Below are 15,949 nucleotides of genomic sequence, written 5' to 3'. Positions count from 1 at the left end.
AGCCTCAGGCCCCGCCCACTGGAGGACAGCACCGCGCAGGCTCCGCCCTTCTCTCGCGAGAGCTGAGAGGCGGAAAATGGCGCCGACATGGATGCGAACCCGCATTGCCGAGAAAGTAGCCGCCTCCTGAGTTGGAGCCGCCGGAGCCGCATGAACCAGAGATCGAGCAGTCGAGGATGGTGAGCGCAGCGCCGGGGGAGAGGGCGCGGTACCGCAGCGAGGACTGGCAGGGAGCGATCCCGTCGCATACACACCCTCCGACCGACCCCGCCCTCACATCCGGGCACCCGCTCGCCGCTGGCTGTGGCTAGGCAAGCCCCCTGCCCCTACTTCTGGGCCTGGCCTCGGGTAGGCCACGCCCATCAGGCTCGGGCTCCTCCCGAGAGCCTCACACAGCGGGGCCCTGAGCGCCTCGAAGTTCAGCCACACAGCTGTAACCTGGCCAGGATATCCCCGTCATGCACAGTTCACTTCTGGAAACTCCAGCATCTTCCTAGCCGCGTCCTGTCCAGAGCCCCGACTTCATAGCTTTGCCTCCGCTCGCTCACTCTAATCTACCATCGACCTCTTAGGGCGCCTCCCACCTGTCGGAGCTGGAGACGCGGAGATGGTTCTCTTTAAGCGTAGCTTCCGACAGAGGCTGGAGCTCGGTCCACTCTTGCCTCCTTACCCTCTCTTGCTGATGATGTCCTAGAATGGGGCGGGTGGATAGTTTTGCGGGGTCTGGAATTCAGGAATGTTAAGCCTAGTGGTCCTTTCAGGGTGGGAGGGGCTTCCCTGCTGGCCCAGAGAAACCTGAGTACAGACTAGTTCTCTTCTACCAGGAGGAGGAACCGTCCGTGCCCAGCCCAGACTTGTTAGCCACTGCAGAGCCCAACTCCAGTGTGACCGACCAGGAGGTGGTGTCCCCAGTTGTGGCTGAGGCAACCACTTCTTCCTCCATGGAGGAGGAGCCAGACCCTAATGGGACAGCCACACCCCCAGTTTGGGAACGTGGAGGGTTTGGAGGTACACAGCAGGGTGCCTCCCCAGCCCCAGACAGCTGCCAGACAGGCCCTGGACCCAGCCCTGTTTCGGGGACCAATGAGGACCTGCGGCCTCCCAGGCGACGCCCACCACCAGGTGACCTGTGATGGGGCCTACTGGGGGGTGTCACAACACAGGTCCCACATCAGGAAATGGGGAGTGCGGTATATGGCCAAACTAGGGGACATCTACAGGGATTTCTGTCGCCATTTACTGAGCACCAAGTGTATGCCGGTCTTTGGCTTCAATGAGGAACCAGATCAATCCAGCCCAGTACCCTTTGGCAGCTCATTCCTGTGGGGAACTTGCATAGTCCTGGGGGCTAGGGGCAGGCAGCATTCATGAGGAAGGGATCTGTGACCCTCACTCTGTATCCTGCAGGGAAACAAATACCCTGCTCTAGCCCTGGCTGCTGCCTCAGTTTTCCCAGTGTTCGTGACCTGGCACAGCATCTTCGTACCCACTGCCCGCCCACACAGTCCCTAGAAGGTAGGACCAAGGCAGATGGTGGGGAAGCAGGTTAGAGTGGGAAGCAAGCATTGCCCCCGTGGGCCAGCCTTGGCCACCCCACTCTTCCACTCTGCCCTTTGTCCCTGCCAGGCAAGCTCTTCCTCTGCTCAGCCCTCAGCTGCACCGAGAGCTTCCCCAGCATGCAGGAGCTGGTGGCGCACGGCAAGCTGCATTACAAGCCTAATCGCTACTTCAAGTGAGCTCCTGACCAGCCTGCCCTACCTCACCTTATGTGTGGGGTCCAAACCTTTTTCTATGGGGGTAGCGGAGGAGGGAGGCGGGGGCGGGAAGTGGGCGTGGTCTCAGGCAAGAAGCGTGACCACCACTCTGTGTCTGGACTTACATGGGTGTAGGTCTGCCCAGCTCCTCTTCACCTCCCAAGTAGAAAACCAGCCTACTGAGTTAAAATTGAGACTTCCTTCTGCGTTGTCCCATAACTAACTCCAAACTGGGAGGGATCCAGAATGGTCACAATCCCCATAGGGGATTGGGGCAAGCTACTTCTCCACAGGTTGAGTGCCATCCAAGGTTTGGGACCTGGCTCCCTTCCACGTTCGCAGAACAGGTCCCCTGGTAGCAACGGTTGGCTTCCTTCTTATTGCTTGAGAGACAGCACAGCCCTGTGCCCGCCCCCCAGGTGTGAGAACTGCCTCCTTCGCTTCCGCACCCACCGCTCACTCTTCAAGCATCTGCATGTTTGTGCAGAGCATGCTCAGAGCCCAGCCCCACCACCACCCCCTGCCCTGGACAAAGAGCCACCTGCGCCCGAGCGTCTCCCGGAGTCCGACCCTTCTTCTGCGCCGGGCTTGCAATTTCCGCTGCTGGAGCCCTTCACAACCCCACCCTCTGCCTCCACTGGACCCTTTCTACCGTACTTGAACCCCGCGCCTTTTGGCCTAAGTCCTCCACGCCTGCGCCCCTTCCTGGCTGCTGCTCCAGGGCCACCAACTTCCAGCACAGCTGTCTGGAAAAAGAGCCAAGGTGAGTGTAGGGGCGGGCGGGGCCTCCCAAAGAACTGGCTGGGTTTGCCCTAACTCTGAATTTACCTGCCTCTTTCCTGTAGGTGCGGGCGGCAGCCCCCGAAGACCTCAGGGTGGCTCCGATGCGCCCTCAGGTGCGTGCAGGTGACCATCGGGGCCGGGTGGAGGGGCTTTCTTGCGCTCTGCCGGGCCCTGTGGATTCTGGGGGGCAGCAGTGCCCGTCCCTTTCCCAGGTGGCTATAAGTGTCACCCCTTAAAATATATGATTTTGCCTTTAAAATTACTGGCACCTGCGCCTTAATCTGCGCCGGCGTTCCTGTGTAAAACTCGCGCCCCGTTCACCTGTGAGCGGTCTTCTCGGGCCCCCCCCCCCCCGCCCCAATCCCCTGCGATGGTTCGAGGATGGGAATAAGGGATTCAAATNCCGCTACTCGTGCATGCAGTGCGCCTTCTCCACGGCCTCGCGGCCCGCCATGACACTGCATCTGCAGGATCACCGCACCAGCGGCCCCGCAGCCCCTGCGCCTGGGCCGCCACGCCCCGACGCCCCGGCTGGTAAGGCGGAGGAATACGCGAGTGGAGAGGGCGGGGAACCAGAGGCTAAGGGCGAGGCCAAGGCTCAGGCGCTCCCTCCACTGCCTCTACCAGACCCGACCCCGCTTGCATCTAAAGTGTCACCGCTGCTGTCAGAGGGGGAACTTCCGGTTTTCTCACCTCTTTGAACCCCGCTGCTTTGGGAGTGGGCGGTGGGGTGTGGAGATTTTTGTAATTTTAAGGGGAACAATAAAGAAGGCGCGATGAGCCAGCCTGTGCTGTGTCTGGGTCCCTTGCCCCTCGGACGCGCAGTTACCTGCGCCTAGCATACCTGGGGCTCTCAGACCCCTGGAGGGGCACCTCAGGGTGGCTCCACAGGTGTTGGACCCTTCTTTTCACATTCCCTCTTAATCTCAATAGTGGAATCCAGGTCTCCACCAGAGGTAAGCAGGGCAACCTGTGCCCACCATCCCAGGCCACCACTTCCAGAAACCAGATAGGATGGAATTTTCCAGGTTTTTATGTATTTATTTAAGATGTCCCAAAAGTTGGGAAGACAGACTGAGATTTTAGTCCTGAGAGTTCCAGGCAGGCCTGGCTGGATCCTCTGATCTTGAGGCCAGTACTGACTCGGGAAGAAAGGAGAAGCCTTTGAAGTCAGGAAGCAAAGGAGCTGTGCTAGAGCCCCCAGGGTGGGGCAGGACGGGGCCCAGGCCTGTTGTCATCCTTGCTGTCTTCAGGACCCTCTGCTGCTTCTGCCCTGCCCCATCTGTGTTCCCTGCTTCATCAGGAAAACCCATACTAGGGTCACAGTGCTATCAGCCCCGGGCATTGTTCACAGCTGCCCCTGGAGGCTAATTTTACCTCCTGCATCTTATTCCCTTCCTCTCTCCTCTCCAGTCTCTAGCTCAGGCCATAACTCTCCCACTCCTCAGGCAATAAGGGACCTCTCTATCCATTGCTACCTGGCAAACTGTTCTGCCAGTCTCTTCTAGTGATGCCCCTCCCCTGCCCAGTACCCTTCAACAGCTCCCCATAACCCTTCTGAATGAAGATCCTGCTCTCCCAATAACACAAGTCCCCATCTTGAACCTCCCTTCCCAGGCCCACACTCAGTTATTTCCTCATCCTCTGCAAACAGACATCCTAAGAGGAAGAACCCAAGGACCTCCTCCACCCCACCCCATCTTGTCCCACACTTCTTATCTCCCTCCCACTTACCCCTGAAAATCCACCTGGGCATTGTCCTCTATCACCCCTTCATCCTGACATCTGCAGCCAAGACATCATTCATCCACTGGGTGGGGCTTCCCAGGCCCTGCCCTTCCCAGTCTGCCATCTACTTCCCATCACTACCCATCTACTCGATGGGAAGTGATCCCCCAATCACCATTCTCACCTTTATCCTCAATGGAACCCTTGTCCCCCAGTGCATCCACCTCAAGCTGAGTGGAAGCCTTGGGGCAGCTACTCAAAATACCTGCTCTAGCAGCTCTGCTACTGTGTCACATTAGAGTGGGACAGTCCAGGCCCACAAGCCCTTCAGCTTCCGCAAGGGGCAGGTGGGAGATCTAGGCACCCTTCATGACCAAGCCCCCTAGACCCAGGTGCTTGTCTGCCTGTCTGCTAGGTAGCACACACTGCATATCTACTGTGCCAGCAGCTCAAGGGCCCTGCCAAGATGGTGTCATATGTGGGTCCCGAATGGCCACCAGGGAACACTGGAGCTCCAAGTTCCCCTGAACTTCACCTTTCTCAACCAGAAGCCTTGGAAACACAACTGTATGACCTGGGGCAGGGGGACTCAATTCCCTGCACCTCACTTTCCTAGTACTTGAAATAGGTGTCATGATGCTTGTGCTTTTGAGACTCATACTAAAAGGGGGCCGAGGTGAAGAAGAGGCTTGGGAAATGTCTGCTGAATCATTCACATCCCTCTGGCTACCAGTTCCATGGTTGCCTGGGATCCTGTCAAGAACTGGGAAGGAAGGTGAGCCTGGGTCAAGGAACCCGTGGTACAGATGGAGAAGGACTGGGGGCCCAGAGAATTAATGATGGCAAGCTCATTCTGGATCCTGACAGGCACCTGGCTGCACAGCTGCATAGCAGTGCCAGCTTGGCCAGAGACGACAGGCTCACCCTGAACAGGCTGAGCCGCTCCAGGAAGCTTAACTGCACTGAGACCAGCCAGATGCCAGTCCACTGCCAGGCTGACAACAGCTCTGCCACCTGCAGATGCTGACCTGGTTATCCTCAGCTGAGGCTGAGAGAAAAGGTGAGGTCTCCTGGGGGCAGGTGGCACGTGTCAGTGGTGCCGAATGTCCCTATTCTGTCCCTCTCCTTCCCCACACAGTTCTACAGCTGCACTCCAAAGAAACCCCACTCTTCCAGGTCAACCCTAGCCCACCCTCACTTCAGGTTTCTGGTTCTGTACTGCAGTTGGTGCTGCCGAGTCATAGCTAAGACCTTAAAGACCTAGGCCAGGAGCCAAACACACAAAGGGAAGTGGGGTCACGCCCTCTGGTGGCCAGTGGTGGAAGCCTGCACACCTCACCTACTCACACCCCAGTAAACGGTGTGGGGGTTTACCCAGACACAATTTCAAATTCCTGGCTCAAGATGACCAATCCCAAGCCCAGGGAATCCCCAGCTATCATTCATTCCTTGATCGTGCACCTACTGTATGCTCTTGGTCAATACTCACTTGTTCATTGGTTCTTTTACCAGTCTTCCCCCACACTCACCTGTCCTGGAGACCCAGAAAGGAACCACATCTGGTCATCCTTGCCCCCTAAGAGGAGTCCTACTTTAAATGAGGGCCCATGTCTGGAAACCGTAACCCAGGATGAGGATGCACTGGCACAGAGGCCTTCGAATCCTGCCCATGTGTTCAAGGCAAGAGGAGTCTCCCTCTCAGTCTCTGCAGGGTCTCTCTAGTTTAAATAAGCACAGGAAAATTCACCCAGTATGCATCAGCAGCCTGGGCACCACATGGGATCTGGCCCATCGCCTGGGTCAGAACCTGCACTTTGAGTGACCAGTTCAATTTAGCCATGCATTTGAATCATCTGCCAGAGTCTGAAATAAAAACCCTTGCTCGGGCCTCATCTCAGACCAAGTAAGTCAGAATCTCTGGGAGACTGTAAACTGCTCAAGCAATTCCAACAGGTGGCCAAACTGAGAATCAGGGCTCTGCACTCTTCTGGTGGGTGTTTTTTCCCTATCTACTGAGACCAGGTCACAGATTCCTAATGGACTGAGCTCTGTGGACGGGGCTTGCCCTATTCTGGGAAGGCCTCTACACCCTATGTGCCTTCATCCCCTCTTCAGGACTCCAAGGGGCCACACTGCCCTTAGTTTTTATTGTGTCCAGTCTTACGGTTCCTACTCTTTCCACTACCTTCAGTCACAGGGAATCTGGTGTGTCTTCACACCCCCTTCCTCCTTGGGGGCAAGATCTTTGACACCACTCACCCATCCACCCCCAAATTTCCATCCTACTTGAGTTCTCTGCCCTGGATACCTGCCCTAGCTTGTGGTGAATCTGTCACCCGAAAAGGGAAGTCCTGCTGAGAGTGGCAGAAGAAGTGTGGAAATGAGGAAGGCTGGTGAGGCAATAAGGGCAGGCAAATGTGGGCTCACCACCCCACTGCCCCCATGTCCTGGATCTCCCCACCTCCCTGGTGGCCTCCTAAGTCCCACAGCCAACTGTACCCCTCCACACCAAGATGTCCCCCTCCTGTGGCTCTCCAGTCCTGGCTGAATTTTGTCTTGGCCTGCCTCTTTGCAGGTAGGTCACCAAGGCCTGGAACTCAAGTCTTGAGATCAGGACACAAAAGTGGTATGAGTTAAGAGGGACAGAGGAGAATCAAGAAACTAGTGACAACTATTGACTGTGTTGGGGATATGCTGATGCCCAATGCATTAATTGCAAGGACACCAGCAGGCAAGACAGGAACTACCTCAAGGGAAGACAGAAGTGTCCTCAAAGGATCTGGGGACAGACCAGAGCCGTCTCCGCCTACTTTCCTTCCTCCTCTGTCTTCCCCACCCTCACAGCAGCCCCCACCTTGTGTGCTGGCCTGTAGAGCAGAAGCCACAGATACTTCCTGAAGGCAACAACCTCAGCTCAGAGCCCACCACCCTGTAGCTCATCATCAGCCTGCAACCATGGTGAGTCCCCAAGCCCCAGGACAGGCCCATACTGGCCTGGAAGCAAAATCATAGCAGGTAGAAATTGGAGTGGCAGAGTGGGGCTGGGAAATGGGAATGTCCCACACCAAGCCCCTAAGGTAGGAAGCAGTCAGGGCACAGCTCTAGGACACGGTTCAGGCTCCTGTGGCCCAGGCTTAAGTTGTAACTGCAGCGGGGATGAGTGGGACTGCCTGGGAAGACTCCCCTTTCCCTAGATCAACATGATCAGCAAGCAGGGAACATGAAGCCAGGATGAAGAGAGAAGCTTCCTATGGGGTGACTAAGTGGGTCACGAACTCTGGCCCCTGCCATTACCCAGTCACTCACGTTGTGACCTGCTGATCATGACTTATCCAGCCTTGGGTTCACCTGGGAATCTTTGCCTCAACCCATCCAGGTTGGGAGTTTCAAAAGAGGAATTTCAGGGCCCAGGCAGGAATCATCATCTTTGCATGGGGAACTCATCCTGGACCTCTGGATGAGGAAAAAAGGCACAGGGAGAGGCAGGGGCCACATGCTTCTGCCCTTTCCTCCCCCAATCTCCTTGACCCCAAGTGAAGACAGGTTTGAGGGCCCAAGGCGGTGTCCCCTCAGAGGAGGCCTGGCCTTCTTGTCCATCTGTGGAAGTTGTCTGTGACCCATGGTTCAGGGTCAGCTTCAAGGACACCTGGAGACCATGTGGTACATGTGCCTAATGGGTGCCTGTGGGTGGGAGCCTACCTGCTCGTCCTCATGGAGGCTGTCAACTCTGAGACTCCTTCACAGGCAGTCCAGGTGTCAAGAGATTGTGAGCTAAGTACCTACATATGCCTCCAGATCTGTGATGGTCAGACTGAGTATATGTCTGTCTCTGTGGCTCTGTGTAGTCTTTATGTCTGAAAATATTTACTGAACACTTACTATGTGCCAGGCACTGGGAGGTCAGCAATGAATAGGCCATAGGGGATAGGGGAATTCAGTGTGTGTGAGCGCTTGCCCAGCATGTACCAGACCCTGGGTTCAATCCCCAACACCAAAACCAAACAACAACAAAACAACTACAACAACAACAACAAAAGCAACAACCCAGTCAAGGAATATTTTTTAAAACCAATGCAGTAGAATTAGTATGTGGTGGCAGATATGAACAGCCACACAGGCTGGGGATAATGGGGAGCACTAAAAGGGAGTCCTCCATAATTTAAAGAGATATTGGGTCAAGACTCGGAAAGAGAAAGGAGACCCCAACATGATGGAGAGACATGTCCCAAATGAGGGGTGGGGCAGAGCTCCCAAGGTGGAAGGGAGAGGGAAGAGGCTGGGTCGTTCAGGGCCTTCAGGAGACCATTTGCTTTTCCTGGGATGATGAGTTATCATTGGGCAGTTTTTTGGCAGGTTTCCTCCAGCTGCTGTGGGGGAACTGAGTTAGGCTGGGGGCTACAGGCAGCAGACCAGAGAGGAGCCTGTTATAATACTCTGGGAAGTTGGTGGGAAGGTTCCTCCCGCTAGGGTTTCAGCGGTGGAGGCAGTGAGAAGTGGCTGGAATCCGGATGTATTTTGAAATGAGAACAGAAAGGCCTGGGAGGACACGGGGAGGGGAGGGGAGGAGATGTGGAGGGAGGGGCAGTGAAGGGAGGGGGTCAAGGATGCTGACTGGGAGGCTGTTGGGGCCACTAGATGGGGAAGAGGCATCAGTAGCAGCTCCAGTCCTGCTGAGATCTAAGTGGTCAAGTCAGGAGGGTGTGGTTTTCAGGGACTAGGGTCAAGGGGGCAGTTCTTGGCCAAGAAAAGAAGTAGCCCAAGGGCTGGAGTCAAGAAGAGGGGGAGGCAAAACAGGAGAGGGAAGGGGATGGTGATGATGGGTTTGTCTGTGACTGACCATATCCATGGGTACCCAGGTCTGTCTCTCCATTATGCTCTGTGTGTAAAAGCCCCTGCCTGACATTCCATGTCCCCTAGGGGAGCCATAAGGATTTCCGGAGCCTCCAAGCCAAGTTCCAGGCCTCTCAATCAGAGCCTAATGGACTTCCTCAAAAGCCCCCAAAGCCAGAGTTCAACAAACTCCTGAGTAAGTTTCCACATCCTGAGCTAAGTGAGCAGCCCCAAAAGCCCTTGCAGCCTGATGTCAGTGAAGCCCCTCAAAAGATCAGTACAGCGTCCTTGAGGCCTCCGCAGCCCCAATTTGCTGATCTCCCCAAGAAGCCCTTGAAGCCTGAGTTTACTCATCTCCCCAAGAAGCCCCAACAGCCGGAGTTCACTGATCTCCCCAAGAAACCCCAGCAAACTGAGTTTACTGATCTCCCCAATAAGGCCTCCAAACCTGAATTCACTGATCTCCCCAAGAAGTTCCCACAACTTGAGTCCACTCCATTTCTCAGGAAGCCCCTACAGCCCGAGGTCAGTGAGGCTCCTCATAAGGTCTGGCAGTCAGAGCCCAGCACACTTGTCAAGAAGCCCCCACAACCAGAGCTCAGCAACCCCGCCAAATCCCCTGCAGAACCCAAACTCAGCACATTCCCCAAGAAGCCCCCACAGCCTGAATTCAAATTCAGTGTGCACCCCAGGAAGCCCCAACAGCCTCAGGCTGGTAGCTTCCCAAGAAAGTCCCTACCACAACAGCCTGAATTCTCTGAAGTCCCTCAGTCGCTTCCCTCAAAGTCTGGGCCCAGTGAGCCCCAACTCCTTTCCCCAAAGCCTGACCTCAATACCTCACCAAAGAAGCCCCCACAGCCTCAGACTAGTGACCTCCATAAATTCTTGACACAGCCTGAGCTTAGAGAGGTCCTTCAAAAGACCCCCCTGGAGAAGTCTGAGGTCAGTAAACCCCATCCCCACTACCTGCAGCCAGGCCTCAGTGCATTTCCCAAGAAGCCCCCACAGCTTCAGCCAAGTGACCTCCCCAAGAAGGTCCTGCAGCCTGAATTCAGTGACCTTACCAGGACTTCCTCAGAACCTGAAGTATTTGTGCTTCCCAAGAAGCCAAGGCAGCTTGAGTTCAAAGCACTTTCCAAGATGACCCCAAAGGCAGAGCTGGGCAGTCTCCCCAGGACCTCCTCAGAACCAGAGTTCAGCTCATTGCCCAAGAAGTTTCAGCAGCCTGAGCGCCAAGGGCCACCTCGCAAGTTCTCCCAGCCTGAGCCCAACGATCTGCCCAAGAAGCACCTACAGCCTAAATTCTTCAGGGATCTTTCCAGAAAGCCCCCACTTTTGGGCTCAGTTTCTGAGAGCTCACTGCCCTCTGCCACCTTGGGCTCCAGCCCCCGGTACCCACTCAGCCCTGGATTTGGAGCCACTAGGGCACCCCGCTGGAGGTCAGAAGACTTCAAAGCTCACAACCCACCCCAGCGGAGGCCACTGCCCCCAGCCAGCATCCTGGGACCACCTCCAGCCAAACCCCCACTGCCCCCAGTCCCCATGGATATTCAGAGCTTTCGGAGATCCTCAGCAGCATCCACAGGTGAGTCAAGATGGGCTGCACAAATAGAAACGAGGGGGCTAAGGCTCCTGGGCAGTGCCATCTCCCTCCCATGCTCTCCCCCCACCCCCACTCCACAGCTCTGCGGAGGACTCGCTCATCCGCTGGGACCCACTTCCTGGCCCAACAACCTAAAGACTTCCCATGGTGAGTGAAGGGACGAAAGAGGGGGAGGCCAGGCACCCTTTATGGGCTGAATGAGACCCTCATCTCAGGTATCCCTGTAGGGACCCGGACGAGACTTATGAGCTATATGACAACGTAGAGCCCACGGAGGACTCAGGCCCCAGCCCCAGAGGCAGAGGTTTGTTGGTGGTCTGCTCAGGGTCCTATAAAGCACTGGTTGCAAGGGCATCTTCTGCCATGTTCCTGGTATAAGGAACCAAAAGCAAGGGACCCCAGAGGCTCACGGTTGAGGAAAGGTAGGCAGCAGTGTAGCCCAGGGTGATAGCAGAAGGCATGTACAACAATGGGAAGAATCCAGAGATCAAAGATGCAAATGGGACTTAACAAGTGTGAGTGAGCCGAACACATGGTTGGGTCCCAAGTATAAAGTAAGCCTAGTCTTCAGGTACACAGTGGAGCCAACCCAGGGTTAGGGACAAGTTGCTATGTTCCACATTAGACATGTGTTTGAGGTACCAAGGGATGTCTGAGCCTAGACTCAGGAGAGAGACGGAGTAGAGACAGGTATAGCAGTGGTGGGAAGGGAGGCCACTCTGCTCTAGATTCTAAAAGACCCTTCTTCCTGCTCCTGGAGGGCAGGGTCAAGCCCTAGTAGGCCTATGCCTCCAGGCTGCAGGAGTTTTGAGAGTTTGGCTGAGAGTGAAGTGGCAGCAGCCCTGACCAGACTCTCTTCCCATAGCCTAATCTAAGAACAGCCCCCAAAACCAGCAAGGACCTTCCCTGGCAACAGTAAGGGATTCCATGCAAGCACTCGGCTGATCCTGCAGCCCATACTCCCATCCTGCACCAAGGCAGTATCACCTCCCCCACCCCCTGCCATTTCACTGACAGTTTGAGGATCTGAAAGTTGCCCAAGCCACAGCCAATGTGGGAGCTTCAGTCAGACCCTCCTGCTCCACTCCACCCTCTCTCAGGGAGGCGTTCTACAGGAAATCTGGCCTTGAGAGTGCTCCTGCTCTGCCCCCCAGCCAGAGGTTCTGGTTCAAAACGTAGCTGGCTGCCTCCTGAGTCCCTGACGCCTGCTCCTTCCTGGGCCCCCTTCTGCTTCTCCTGAGTGACCCCCAAGACCTGCTTTCAACACCTCCTTAGCACACAGCTTCCTGGCAAGGCCCCTTCTATTTCCGCTCCTGGGAGGATCTGTGGCTGCTGGGTAGAAGCCTGACTGACACTGTGGTCTTGGCAAGGAGGTCAAGCCGAGTGCAAGTAGGGTGGGTGGGTACAATGCTGATGCCACTTGGAAGGCTGCGGGGGAGGGTGCAGATGGGCACTGCTGACCTGAAACACCCAATGACACAACAGGTCATTCAGAGAGGACAAGCTGTGGCCCCAGGTTCAGGCCTTTTACTCACCTGAGCTTCTGGAAGATCCTGCCATAAGACGTACCCTTGACCAGCAGGGCTTGTACCCCAAAGCCTGGTAAACCACTGCTGCCAAGTGGCATAAGTCAGACCTCACTCTGGGGTGACTCCTCCATGCAGTCTCCTCATCAGCCAGGCCAGGACAAGAAACTCACCTGGGTATCCCCTTCTCAGAGGTGGTATTTGCTTGCCTCTAGGAATGCTTGCCTTTGTTTACTTTTTGACCCAAATCTCATTACAATTCCCAACCTGTTCTAGGCAGCAAAAACAAAGTCACCCTAGAAGTCTATAATAAATCCCTCCTTTAACCACTTATTATCTGATGACCCTAGACAGAACCAACACACAGTAGTCTCACTCAAGATGGAGCCACTGGAGTAGGCTGAGCTGGGGGTCTGTGATTTGACTTGGTGTTTTGACTGCCCCCAGATGAAGTGCTGTGTGCTCAGCAAGCCACCAGGAAGCACTCACAGGACCCAGAGCTCAGGTACTCCAGGGCAAAGGGGTGGGATAAAGGTGAGGTTGAATTAACAGAAGCATGAAAGTAGAACCCATCTTGCTCATGAGCACCCCAATTCTTGGGGGGATGAGGAAGGAGAAGGCCCCACAGACACAGCAGTTGCCACCTACGGATCCAAAGCTGCTAAAGCAGATCAGGAAAGCAGAGAAAGCTGAGAGGGAGTTCCGGAAGAAGTTCAAGGTAGGGACACAAGAGTCTGGGAGGGCTGGGACCAGATCCCCGGAGTCCCATCCTCAGAAAGAAGACGGGGTATATGTGGGGTGACCGCATGAGCAAAAGCTCTAATATCTTGTCCCCAAGTTTGAAGGGGAGATTGTGGTTCACACAAGGATGATGATTGACCCCAATGCCAAGACCCGTCGTGGAGGTGGCAAACATCTGGGAATCCGGCGTGGAGAAATTCTGGAGGTGATCGAGTTCACCAGCAAGGAGGAGATGCTGTGTCGGGACCCCAAGGGCAAGTGTAAGTGAACCTAGCCCCAAAACCCTGGGGAGGGAGGACACCTCAGACTGAGAACCCACCATGTCTACTTTCTTCACAGATGGCTATGTGCCCAGAACAGCTCTTCTGCCACTGTGAGTGCTGACCCTGCTGGGGTCTGGGAGTGGGTGGGGGGCCAGGGTCTCCCAGCTGACATTTGTGCTCTCTACCAGGGAAACAGAGGTGTATGATGACGTCAGCTTCTGGGGTATGTAGATGCTGCAGGATGGGTTGGAAGGGACCAGACTGACAGCTGGTGGACCACTTGTTTAATGCCTCTATGGAGAGGGGTCACTGGAAGTCACCCCTCCTTGCAGACCCTTTGGAGAGTCAACCATTTCCCCAAGGACAGTAGGGCCCTCAGGTGGGGCCCAGAACAGCCTGCCAGCCCAGCTACCCACTAACCCAGGAGCCTGGATTCCAGTTTGACAGACAGAGCTGCCCAGATGCATGTGTGACCACATAAAGCCTCTCTTTAAAGCTTCCCTGCTTCTTGTATTTTCTTTTCCATCCTGACTGGCACACACAAGGAAACGTACGTGTGTGTGTGTGTCTCCCCCTTCTTCTCTCTGTGAGAGGTCTCACCACCAAATCCTGATCTCACTCCTCAGCTGCCTGCCACAGGAATGGGGAGGGAGCTGGGGAACAAGGTGTACACTGCACTTAATGCCACTCCACACCCCAAAAGGGCAAGTAGCAGATGGAGTCCCTCACGTGCTGCAAATACCTGTTTTACCAAGTGGGTCTATGAAAGCACTTCACTGACAGGGGCTCCCAACTCTGAAAGACCCTGGAGGGAGCGTCCGTTCTTGGAAACTGGCACATTCTCCTCCCTGTCGGTTTTATTAAAGTCAAACTGGAAATGAGCCTGACACCATCTCTGTCTCACAGGATAGGCACAAGAGGAGACAGGACAGCTTTCAGAATTGCTCTTATTATCAGCAGCAGTGAACAAAAGATCCCTCAAAATTCAGTTTCCACAGAAGAGTTTTTCTGTGGAAAACAATTGGCCAGGGCCCTTCCCACCCAAGGAACAGATGAGCAATAGCAAAGGTGAGATTCCTGGTGATCATGGGTCAAAGGAAAGAAGGAAGCATAAGGGGCTCCAGGCCACCAAATTTCAGATGGTTGTCCCCACAACACACACGAAAAAGCAAGCCACTTTCAGGAACTGGTATTTATTATCAAAGTCATATTCGATGTCAACAAGATGCCACAACTACAAAAAAAATTGCGCACATTGCAATCTCAATGCAAACAGTCAAATGGAACCCCAGTCATTAAAAAAGTAATTCAAATTACCCCAAAAAGCAACTGAATTTTTTAAACATCTTTATACATCCAGCCAACAAATTAAAATGGTTAACAAGAAAAAATACAAATTCAGAGGTCTGGTATTGATGTTTAAAAAAGGCAACTGCTTAAGCATTTCTATCGATTCGAACATCAATCTCTCGGCCACTCAGCTTCATGCCATTCATCATCCGGCAGGCTCTCTCAGCCACCTCTGGCGACTCAAACTTAACCACACCGCACCCCTTGGACTTTCCGTTCTCCATCTTGATGTCGGCGTACAGCACGTGGCCTGGCACAGGGAGGGAAGAAGAGACCACACGCATCAGGCAAACCCAGAGCTCAGCCTCAATCTGGGCTCCACTCAGTCCAGATCACCTGTTGGATTTTGGTGAAAGAGTCAAAAAGGAAAGAGGCCCTCATGTGTGGAGCACAAATGCTCAGAACACCACGGCCAGAGTCAGTGACAAATGTCCTTTGGCCATGTTGCCATTGTTCTGCTATCAGGACAATTTGATCCAGCACCATGAAAAGCGTTCCTGGGGGTTTAAAGTGCTTGCCTTAAAAATAGGAGGAGTCCTGTGAAGCCAACTTGAGAGGAAAATTTTAGAGGCTGTTTTCAATATATCACTACCCTCAGTCACAAAGCCATCATCAATACAATAGATACTTCTAACTGTCCAAATGTAAGCTATATAATAATTAGCGAGCAGATTACACATATTCCTTCAAACACCTATTAAGCACCCCAGGTATGTGTGGAGCACCATGGAAATAGATACAGAGGGTTAAGAGCCCAGAGGCCAAGGCCCACTCCAATGAGGACCAAGGAGATAGCACATTATGGTCAGTGCTAGGGGCCGACAATTTTAAAGCCACCAAATCCACCTGGGGGAAGGAAAACATCCCAGGGAGCTTCTCACAGTAAAGTTCTAAAAGAGTTTTAAGTGGCCAGGTGTGGCATTTGTTTGCACACCTGTAATCCTAGCAGCTCTGGAGGCTGAGGCAGGAGGATCATGAGTTCAAAGCCAGCTTTGGCTATTTAGCAAGGCCCTAAGCAACTCAGTGAGACCCTGTCTCTAAATAAAATATAAAAAAGTGCTGGGGGGGCTGGGGTTGTAGCTCAGTGGCAGAGTGCTTGCCTCACACAAGTGAGGCACTGGGTTTGATCCTCAGTACCACATAAAAATGAAAAAATAAAGATATTGTGTCCATGTATAACTAAAAAAATAAAAAGGGCTGAGGATATAGCTCAGTGGTTGAGTGCCCCGGTACCATAAAAAAAAAAAAAAAAAAGGTGTTTCAGTGAAAATTCACCAGAAGACAGATTCTGGCCTGTAACAGCTCACACCAGAGCACTTCAGGAGGCAGAGTATTTGTAAGCTCAGGTTCAAGGACAGCAGTGAGATGAAG

The 15,949-nt window shown here is 54.1% G+C and overlaps 3 protein-coding genes across 12 annotated transcripts in view; 2 read left to right on the top strand and 1 right to left on the bottom strand.

Moving 5' to 3' along the window:
* The first annotated feature begins 24 nt into the window (after positions 1–24).
* Positions 25–9,254, top strand: Znf414 (zinc finger protein 414). 2 transcript variants are annotated; one of them, XM_048813464.1, is made up of 10 exons: positions 25–179; positions 825–1,122; positions 1,408–1,515; positions 1,627–1,732; positions 2,174–2,517; positions 2,600–2,660; positions 2,866–3,071; positions 3,165–5,040; positions 5,133–7,223; positions 9,183–9,254. In XM_048813464.1, exons 1-8 carry the CDS (start codon positions 177–179, stop codon positions 3,236–3,238), a joined length of 1,200 nt encoding a protein of 399 aa, XP_048669421.1. In that variant the 5' UTR covers positions 25–176; the 3' UTR covers positions 3,239–5,040; positions 5,133–7,223; positions 9,183–9,254. The 2 variants fall into 2 exon arrangements, with proteins under 2 accessions (XP_048669421.1, XP_048669415.1); XM_048813458.1 differs by having other exon boundaries at positions 2,600–2,696; positions 2,940–5,040.
* Pram1 (PML-RARA regulated adaptor molecule 1) lies at positions 7,110–13,728 on the top strand. Its single transcript, XM_015503742.2, has 10 exons — positions 7,110–7,223; positions 9,183–10,680; positions 10,779–10,845; positions 10,926–11,002; positions 12,672–12,729; positions 12,834–12,942; positions 13,063–13,225; positions 13,305–13,338; positions 13,417–13,451; positions 13,561–13,728. Exons 1-10 carry the CDS (start codon positions 7,221–7,223, stop codon positions 13,596–13,598), a joined length of 2,082 nt encoding a protein of 693 aa, XP_015359228.1. The 5' UTR covers positions 7,110–7,220; the 3' UTR covers positions 13,599–13,728.
* Positions 13,729–14,405: 677 nt separating this feature from the next.
* Positions 14,406–15,949, bottom strand: part of Hnrnpm (heterogeneous nuclear ribonucleoprotein M) — a 31,396-nt gene continuing 29,852 nt past the window's right edge. For all 9 annotated transcript variants that reach the window (XM_015503748.2, XM_015503749.2, XM_015503745.2 and 6 more), the window contains one exon: positions 14,406–14,828. In XM_015503748.2, coding sequence (XP_015359234.1) covers positions 14,665–14,828 — 164 coding nt within the window. In that variant the 3' untranslated portion in view covers positions 14,406–14,664. The remainder of the gene's footprint in view (positions 14,829–15,949) is intronic.

This window comes from Marmota marmota, unplaced genomic scaffold (genome assembly GCF_001458135.2).
Source record: "Marmota marmota marmota unplaced genomic scaffold, marMar, whole genome shotgun sequence".
Taxonomy (NCBI): domain Eukaryota; kingdom Metazoa; phylum Chordata; class Mammalia; order Rodentia; family Sciuridae; genus Marmota; species Marmota marmota.
This window is presented reverse-complemented; position numbering and strand designations above follow the sequence as displayed.